The 10,395-nt window shown below is 39.0% G+C and overlaps 1 protein-coding gene across 1 annotated transcript; it reads right to left on the bottom strand.

Annotated features, from left to right (window-relative positions):
• Positions 1 to 246: 246 nt before the first annotated feature.
• cyp1a (cytochrome P450, family 1, subfamily A) lies at positions 247 to 7,225 on the bottom strand. Its single transcript, XM_066684304.1, has 8 exons — positions 7,130 to 7,225; positions 5,427 to 5,809; positions 4,136 to 4,628; positions 2,921 to 3,047; positions 2,419 to 2,508; positions 2,098 to 2,221; positions 1,926 to 2,012; positions 247 to 1,514 (listed from the first exon to the last, which is right to left on the bottom strand). Exons 2-8 carry the CDS (start codon positions 5,771 to 5,773, stop codon positions 1,196 to 1,198), a joined length of 1,587 nt encoding a protein of 528 aa, XP_066540401.1. The 5' UTR covers positions 5,774 to 5,809; positions 7,130 to 7,225; the 3' UTR covers positions 247 to 1,195.
• Between the last annotated feature and the right edge of the window lie 3,170 nt (positions 7,226 to 10,395).

The raw sequence follows: 10,395 nt of genomic DNA, 5'->3' as shown, positions 1-10,395 counted from the left end.
TTTAAAAAAAAATGAACTAGATTTTTAGATAGCATAAATTGTTTTTGTTGATGATTTGGTGGCAGTGTTTATAGTTTGGATGTCTAAATTAGATTTTTAAACCAAATGCTAAATATTACATGTCCAAATATTTTATATGATTATTTTATTCATTTTTATATATTTCTTGTACTGATTGTTTATTCATTTATTGACAAATTTTTGCATAAAACCTCAACCAGAAACAGGAGTAAGTTTATTTCAGTTTTATTATTTTCAATGCATACAAATATAGCAAACATCACAAGAGCTTAGAGTACAATAATAACTGCATTGACAACAATTTTACAAGAGCTTGTTTTCTAGGTCCAAAGTTAAAAAGTAAATTCACTTCCTTCATTATATATATTTGTTAAAAAAAAAGCTTTTCAAAGTGATCTTGAAAAAAGTTGCAAATCTGTCTTTATCTGAGGCGTATATCTTTGAGGGTCCTGATAAATAAGGAAAGGCCTCCATATAAAATGTCACTGACATTCTGTAGAAACACACCCAGAGACACATAGAAAGTCTGCTTGTCAGTAATACCAGCACATGGGTCACATTTTGGGATAGAGCTTAAATATCACAAAAAACTACTTCAGTGTTTACTGTATGAGAGAGTTCGTTGACAATGTAAAGAACAATAGAGCTTATCAAAGAACAGTGACAGCAAGATAAAATCTACATTTAAAAGCGCTAAGAACATTTATAAGAGAAAAGGCACGAACCAGTGTAATCTCTTGTGCCAGGCTTTGCTCCTCTTGGAAGTCTTTACAGCCACATTGTTCACACATTAAATCATCACAACTCAACAGAAAGAAACATATTTCTACACTAAAAAATGTTTTTCATCATACTCACTATGAAAACTGACTTAAATGGAATGTCTTTGTCAATTTTTTTCTCTGACTGCATTAATTATTAAATGGAAATATGAGTAGAGATTCCCTGTAATCTGGCCCACAGTGCTTACATAAATACACTGTGTATTTCAAAATCAGTATATATTACAGTGTATTATCTCTACAAATTGTATCTCCATCTCATCCAAGCCTTAACATCCATCAATAGTGTCAGCTCTCACAGTAATGAGTGAGAACTGTCTTGGCCACTAAAGAGATATTTTACTCACACCACACACTGTCTGTATTGTCCACAGTGTTACAGTAAATGTAGCTCACAGCAGAGCCTCTGTGTTGAACACTTGGAAGCCTGGCCGCGGCGAGGTACGTAGGAGACAGCGTTTGTGTTTCATAGTCAGGCCATACTCGGGTGTCATGTCTGGCAGTTCTCCGTGCATGCTGCTGAACTTTAGCCTCTGGATGAGGATGGCGAGGAAGAGGAAGACCTCAGAACGACCGATGGCTTCTCCAATGCAGCGTCTCTTTCCCAGGCCAAACACCATGACTTTCTCTGCTTCCACTTTGTTGACCTCAGAGCCATTTTTACTTAAGAAGCGGTCAGGGTTGAACAAGGACGGCTCCTTCCACGAATCTCTGCACAGAAACATCAAAGACATCATGGGTTATTCATGTATAATGTATAATATAATGAATAATGTATCTCCATTTTTGTCGACTTTTAGTTGACTACATCATTTGAACACAGCAGCTGTGCTTCATATCATTTGAAAAATGTCATGATGAAAGGACCAATAGAAATTCTTCAAAATTAATTGGAATAAAATATTTTACTTTCGCTTCAACTGAAAATTAAGAAGGTTGTTTTCCTTCTCTTGTAAAGTTAAAATTGTGGGAGATACGTGTTTTTAACAGCACAGTGACACTAATTTATATAGACTTTCCATGTAGAATAAAGAGGTTCATCTCTACTTATTACAGTATAAGGGACTGTCCCCAGTCACCACTGACCCATCTCTAAAAACCAAAAAACAAAGCACCACTCACGGGTCATGGTTGGTCTGCCACTGATTAATGAACACACAGGTGTCTTTGGGAATGAAGTATCCATTCAGAGAGGTGTCCTTTGTTGTGCTGTAAAATAAAGCATTATGTTAATGACCGTTGCTTCAACAGAAACATATTCTGTAAAAATGATATTAGTAAGTGCAAGCCTCACCAGTGAGGGATGGTGAAGGGGAGGAAGGAGGTGTGGCGAAAGATCTCCAGGATGAAAGCCTCCAGGTATGGTAGGTTGTTTTTGTCTGACAGCAGAGGGGCACGCTCTGTTCCTACCGTTTCCACTACAAAGAGAGAAGAATGAAGATTCTGAGTAACCAGGAGTGTAAGTCGTTCATGTGAAGTACAGTAATACTATATTAGTGTTTTATGGCACTTTGCATTGCTGGTTCCCAAACAGAAGTGATGGATGATTTCATATCAAAGTGGACTTAACCCTTTCTGTCTCATCAGCCTGAGGAATATGAAAAAGCATGCTTACTCAGCTCTTTGTTAAGTCTCTCCTGGATCTCTGGATAAGCCACCAAATACATCACAGACCATGACAGAACGGTGCTGATGGTGTCAAAACCTGAAAAATATATAAGAGAGGGAAAATTAAAGGGTGAAGAGTAGATGAAGAACAGTCATAGATGAAGAACAGTCAGTGTGACAAGAACCAAATTTCAATGGTTATAATAGTTTGTTCAGAGCATCTCCTGTGGTTTTCCCAGTATGCAGTGGTTATTACCTTCCAAAATGGTCCAAGGAAGGACAACCCATAAACCAGCAAGAGGGTCATGAGGGCTCAAAAGCTAATTAAAAGAACCCCATGTAGTATTGGGGTTCACTGACCTGTAATAACAAGAATAGAGCCTCTATTGTTGCCACAATGGGCTCAGTACAGCAGAAACTGCACTATGTAACTTTTGGATGTGGGTAGGACCACTTCCTTGGACCTCTGTTGGTAGGTACTTTTGACTCTTTTATGTCTCCTTACTTACCAGCCCCAAAGAGGTCATTGACTATCCCCACTATCTTCTCGTCGGAAACTTGCAGGTTTGAGTTCTCGTCCAGCTTCCTGTCTTCACAGTGGTAAATGAGGGAGTCTGTGATGTCACGAATGTTGTTCTGAAAGAGAGATTGAAAATATGTTGAACACCAGCCCTTGAAACTGCACATTAATTGACATAGATCAGGAGCTATTAAAAGCTCTTTAAATATCATAAACACCAATTTTGAGATAAGTCTGAGTGAAATCAACATCAAGGAAACCAATATAACATGCTGAAACTATCAGGTGCAATGACTAGCTCTTACTATTCAGTTGCAGAAATGGGGGCGCTGCATAGATATTAAATACTATATATTTGACTAATAAAGTCGTCTTGTCTGTCCCTATAACGACACAGATACACAGACACATCACACCATTACTGACATTCTGATGAGTAAATTACATCTGCACTGCTTTTTGTTTAACGTGAAAGCAGGCAAAATCTCTGGATGATTAAAGCCACAACACCAGAGCGAGGTGTAACTCAAAATAAACGAGGCTGTGAATTTGTAACAGCACGGTTTTATCAGTCGGACCCTTATAGAAATGTAAGTCAGTAATAAATATGTAGTTCCCAGCGATGCCCTGCTCCTTTATCAAGTGTAGATTACTTGGTTGATAAAATGGTGAGGTGCTTGGTTTTAGAAATGTTCAAAAACTTAAATGTTAAATGTTATCTTGTTGGTTTCTGATAAAGGAGTTGCTTTAATGTCATCGCCACACAGTCCTTCAGGTTTGCAGTTTTGTATGAACAGAAAATAACATGCTTTTCATGATCATACTGTAAGCAACTGACAAGTTAAACTATTTTTATAGTTATGTTATTATTGTTTAAATTCAATGGAAAGGAACATTATCTGTCCATAAAGGTATGTTTTTTTCTGCCCCAAGTGTCCTCTTCTTTGGAAATATGGTCACCCTCGCTTAGGGCTACCTTAAATACCCCTGCGTTGTTTCATGGCTTGGTCAAATGGATGTGCCTCCCAATTTATGTGGTACCCTGCTACGCTGGTGGCACATTTCTCTGCCTCAGGACTGTTAACTTGTAGAAAAGTTGTAGACAATGTCCCCTTTCTGAGTTACAGCTTGCATGGTCAATACTTCTCCAGAACTGGAGCTAGACTCCACTACTGTAGAGTGGTGAATGTTAAATTACACTGACCTTATCATAGCTGGAGTAGTGCTCTTGGACAATCTTCTGTACAAATACGTTGAAGCGCTTGTTGATGTCCACAAACTTGTTCAATTTTTGCTTGAAAAAGAAGCGGAGGAAGGGGATGAAGTCTGCAGGGTTCCCGCTGCCCACCACCTCTCCAAACTCATCGCTGAGGTTTACCAGATTCAGAAGCTCCTGGTGATCGTGGCTATAGCGCCGGCCATAGCACATGCCACAGATGACATTAGCCACCGAGACCACGATGTAGCGGAAAGGGTCAAAGCTGCCACAGTCCTCCATCACTTTCTTCAGCCTCTCCACCAGGTAAAGCCCCTCTTTGCTGACAAGCTCCTCCAGGGCACAGGTGTATTCTGAACACTTGCTATCCACAGTGGCGAAAGAGCGTAGGGCATTGTGGGCCAGCTTTCGGCGAACACGCCACACTCCGGCCTGGTCTGAGCTGAAGGCCAAGCTTTTACCATCATTGATGAATTGGAAACTGTAATGGCAGACATAAATAACAAATTTATTTACCTACAGGACCTTTCATTTCAGAAAAACTCAAGAAGATATTTGGAGGGTCACTGGAGAAGGAGGAGTGCAAATCAAAGGCTGTATTTGTACTGAAGGAATCACAATTTATTCAGATGAGTTCCTCTTCTAAAGCAGCACTATGTACGATTTGGTATTTTTGCTCCTGAGCTCCACCTACAGTTGAGTAATTAAAGAGTGTAATTCACAGGGTTAAGTTCACTGTTGTGAAATCAAGGGGGAGGGAGGAGGGAGGTGGGGGCATGTCCTACCCTCCTCCAAAATGTACGTAGTGGAGTTTCTGCACTGCTAAACCCAGAGTAGCAATGACAATGTCTCTGTTCTCCCTATGATAGGTCAGTGGAGCATCACAAAGCTGTAATTTTAAGGTAAAAATAGTACCTAGTATTATTTTATGTTGAGACGACGAAAGCATAGAAACAATGCATTACAATGCAGTAAAAGCTGATCGTAAAACTCTTTCTAACTTTAACCCCTACACTCATTTGCTATTGTTAAAATAATATATACAATTACCTTTTCTTAATTATATACAATAACACATATATTTCAACAGTGTAATGTATATAAATGTAAGTTAAAGTGTGTATATACTGTACTTGAATAGTTTGTGTGTGTGTGTGTGTGTGTATGTGTGTGTGTGTGTGTATTTCACTAACACTGATGGGTTACAAGCAGAAAACCGAAGGCAATTTATATAGTACGGTTCCACAGTTTGTTTGTTAGTTTATCCATCTGTGTTTACCTGTAGAGTCCAGGCCGCCCAGCAAAGTCCTCCCCCTGTTTGATAAGCGCCTGCCGCAAAGTTTCGCTTCCGCTAAGCACCACCACAGGGCGTGTCCCAATCCGGATTCTGAAGACGGAGCCATAGCGCTGGCTCATAGCAGTGAGGCTGAGGTGGGGGTTCCTCCCAAGCTCTAGCACGTTCCCAATGAGGGGCAGCGACTGGGGGCCCGGCAGTGGCTGGAGACCCTCAGGTATCCGGTCCCTGATGAGTTTAAGGAGCAGGTACACTATGCAGATAGTCACCATGGCAATCAGGCTCTCCGACACGGAGATGGGGCCGAAGATCGGTAGCACTGCCAGCGCCATGTTTCTACTTATTGCACTGTTTTCTACAGTGAGAACCTGGGAAGATAAAGAGAAACATCTCTGAATGATGAGGAAGGGATGTACAGCATCAGAGCGAGGGGGGGCGGTTGTTCTTAATGGAAATGCTACTGTCTACATTCTTGTATTAGCATTGAATGTGTACAGAACTAAACAAGTACCTAAAGAATGGTGAATGTACACTAGCTCAAGACCATAAAGTGTTGAATGAATATTATTGACTACATACAGTATTAACATTCAGACACAAAGTGCAAAGTCTGCATTTTACCACATCGCCACAAAATGCACCTGCTATTAAAGTTGCAGTAGGTGAATTTATTTCTTTAATTAATTATTCCAAATATACTGTAAAATACAAAGAACCCAATAGTAGTTATTTTAGTAATGAGCAAATTCATTCAGTGCCGTTTTGGAAAACATCAAACATTAATCCTCACTGGGGTTTTCGTTGTTGTTGTGGGTCTGCTGCTCTGCGGCTGAAAGACACTTCGACTAATAACGCGCTGAGGATCCATGACACACAATGAAGGCAGGTGAATGACAATAACCCAGACAGTCACGCCAGTGAATCTGCCTACTGTACCTTTAATGCTGGCATGGTGCCCAAACTAAACAATAGTGTTAAAAACCCCATCATTATACCGCTCTGTCCCCTCTCCATTGTAAAGGTATGTTTGATGGTATGATGGTCCTTAAAGTCCAGTTGTGTACTTTAAATGTAGTCTAAAGGTATAGAATTGTCACTTCCCAAAAGGAAAAGGGAGTTTATCTTTACATTCTGGAAAAGTCAGTGAATCGTATAGACAGTAATTTTCCCTATGTGACTGTGACAACTGGTAGTGAATATGCATGTAGTGAATATAACGCGTGCACACACGCACACACACACACACATCGAAGAAAAGTTGGAGTTTAAATGCACTTTAGGTCCTTTAGTTCCCATGTTGCACTGACATCTACAGTAATCATTCAAATCCAGTTATAACCTTGTATACAGTATCATCTACAGCACGCACTGCTTCTAGTCTCATGCATTGCAATAAAACAAATATTAAAATAGTTATATAAGAATTTTTAAAAACATTACACATACAGTTACAGAGGTGAAATATATGACTGAGGTTCACTGGATCTGACCTCTGTAGTAAAATGATTCAGAGCCAATCAGAGAGCAGGAGAATTCACCGCCAACCGTATCAATAAACCCCACTTACACGTGCCAAGAAGAGTACACCACAGTCTGGCTGTCCCCCACAGGACAGTCATGAGTTCAGCGGGATGAATGTATAACGTCAACAGCAGCAACACTGATAATAATAAAGACAGCCCACTTACTTTTCCCAGTCCGCACACAGCAAGTCAGATCGGCTCTGCTCGGTTCTGTTCGGTTCGTTTCGGTTCTCAGATCTCGGATCTCCGGGCTGTAGATTGAAAGCTTGCTGCACTTGTGGACGGTATTATATCTTTTATAGAGCGGCTCTGCACGCCATTGGCTGCATGGATTGTGACGTCACGCAGGAGGTTAGAGGAGCCGGAGCGCGCGCCTCTCACCTGCTTCACAAAAACTACCACACGCGCACACACACACACACTGCTAGTAAAAATGCGCTGCCTTCCAAAACAGTCACAGAGAATAGGTTTTGTTAAAAAACAGACAAACAAAAAAAAAAAAACGCACAACAGCAAAGAATGAAGAAAAATATGTCCCGAATCATTAAGCAAGAAAAGTATCAAATGTAGTATTGGTATATAATATAATATAATATAATATAATATAATATAATATAATATAATATAATATAATAAAAAGCTAGCAAAAAATAGCCAAATTAAAAATTCCATTTGTTAATTATAAATTATTTATTAAAAAAATAAACGTACTAAAATTAATCAATAAAATTGTAAAATGGCAGCATATATATGAAAGAATAAACAAACGGACAAATAAATAAAATGGCTTGGATTCTGAAACCGGTTGCTTTCACTGTCACTAAGGTCTCCTTAGTAGGACACTTCGGATTAGGGAACAGTAACATAACTGTATCATATTCTACTGCAGCTTTAGAAATTGCATTGCTCTCTGTTTCAGCTGCAGTCTTTTATTCTGATCTTCTGGTTAATTCAGTTTTAAAACCTTTTTGAACTCTGACTAAAAGACCCCCCACCCCCCACCCCCCGAACCTCTGAGAGCACAGCCTCACTCTGTCACTGAACAGGAATGTGACTCTTCAGAGAGTGGGATCTTCTACAGTCTCTGACCTGTTCTGGGTTAAACACCTTTGACCTTTAATGCTAATATGGAAGAGTCTGGAGTCTTTACACAACTAAATTGTAAAATTATATTATTATATTATATGCATATACATTATATCATTTAAATACATTGAATTATACACAGGGTATTATCGATTAATAATAACAAAAAAAATACATTTATATATATATATATATATATATATATATATATATATATATATATATATATATATATATATATATATATATATATATATATATATATATTTATTTATATATGTGTGTGTGTGTGTGTGTGGTGTTTGTTTGTGTGTGTATATATATATATATATATATATATATATATATATATATATATATTTATATATGTGTGTGTGTGTGTGTGTGTGTGTGGTGTTTGTTTGTGTGTGTGTATATATATATATATATATATATATATATATATATATATATATATATATATATATATTTATATATGTGTGTGTGTGTGTGTGTGTGTGTGTGGTGTTTGTTTGTGTGTGTATATATATATATATATATATATATATATATTTTTTTTTTTTTTTTTGTAAAAATATGTAATAAAAATATAAAACGAGACCAGTGTAAAAATAAAACCTTTTTTTTATTACTCTTGTGTCTGAGAGAGAAATAGAGAAAAAATGAGAGAGCGCGCGCGCGCGCGCGAGAGAGAGAGAGAGAGAGGGAGAGAGAGAGAGAGAGAGAGAGAGAGAGAGAGAGAGAGAGAGAGAAAGCCCATGTGTGTGAGCTGCAGATCCCTATCTGCTGTGAGCGTATGTTCGTGTAAATCTTTTTTACCTGTTTATTTAACTTTTTTTTCCCTTCGCCGCTCGCGTGAGTGCACCTGTAGCGCGCGGGTTAAACATTGGCCAGGTTGCGTGAGAGCGCGAGAGGATGTACACACACACACACACACACACACACACACACACACAAGCAAACTAACAAACTCTCTCTCTCGCATACACACAAGCTGACAATCTCTCTCTCTCTCTCTCTCTCTCTCTCTCTCTCTCTCTCTCAAACACACACACACACACACACACACATATTTGAAGGTCAGAGAAATCTGAAATACAAAATAAAGGCAAGAAAGGCCATTCTTACTGTGTAAGAACTGCATAATCAATCACTGAATACAGAATATTAATAATAATAATAACAATACCATTTTATTTGATAATCACCCAAGGACACTTTAAAATAAGAGTAGAAAAGGCAGAAAGTAAAAATAAAAGTAACAGTAAATGCGAATAACAATAAAAAGCACAGAAATAGAAACACAACCCACAACACAGTTCAGTCTCAGCCATGAGCCAGCTGGAAAACATGAGTATTAAGACTAGCTTTAAATATTGCAATGGATGAACAAGCACATAACTCGAAAGGGAGATTGTTCCACAGCTTTGGGCCAGCAACACTAAGGCCCTATCGCCAACAGAACTCAGCTTGAGAGAGGAACTTTAAATGAATGTGAATCAGAGGAGCAAAGAGCAGCAAGTGTGTACTGAAGAGTATAACTGAAGGAGATCATCCAGGTAAGAGGGAGCAAGACCATGCATAATTCTGAAGTCAATCACTGAATAAAGGGTGGGCTGCCTTTAATCAATCAAATCAATAATAATAATAATAATAATAATAATAATAACAATAACAAAGTGTAATCAATCATTGAGCAACTGATATAATATACAATCAATAGATTAAGAATAGAGTAATCAATACAAAAAGCATCATATAAAGGTATACTTATCAATCAAAGAAACCAGAATAATCAGCCAATACATTAACTATACAGTGATTCAATTTTATAAAAGATATGATAACCAATAATGTGCGGCATGGTGACAAAACAGGTGGATTACACTCTGTGATTGTAGAACTACAAAGTGCTGTATGGTCAGTGGAGCTGAGAGAATGGACATGGAGTATGTGTCCCTGTCACACAGTTCCAGAGACCTGGGGTTGTGCGTTCAAGCCTTGCTCCAGGTCTGTGAGGAGTGTGGTGTGTTCTCCCTGTGTCTGCATGGGTTTCCTCTGGGTGACTGTCTGTGGGGAGTGTGGTGTGTTCTCCCTGTGTCTGCATGGGTTTCCTCTGGGTGACTGTCTGTGAGGAGTGTGGTGTGTTCTCCCTGTGTCTGCATGGGTTTCCTCTGGGTGACTGTCTGTGAGGAGTGTGGTGTGTTCTCCCTGTGTCTGCGTGGGTTTCCTCCGGGTGACTGTCTGTGAGGAGTGTGGTGTGTTCTCCCTGTGTCTGCATGCTGCATGGGTTTCCTCTGGGTGACTGTCTGTGAGGAGTGTGGTGTGTTCTCCCTGTGTCTGTG

The sequence above is a fragment of the Hoplias malabaricus genome, chromosome 11 (genome assembly GCF_029633855.1).
Source record: "Hoplias malabaricus isolate fHopMal1 chromosome 11, fHopMal1.hap1, whole genome shotgun sequence".
In the NCBI taxonomy this organism is placed as follows: Eukaryota; Metazoa; Chordata; class Actinopteri; order Characiformes; family Erythrinidae; genus Hoplias; species Hoplias malabaricus.
Note: the sequence above shows the minus strand (reverse complement) of the source record. Positions and strands in the feature narration are given on the sequence as shown.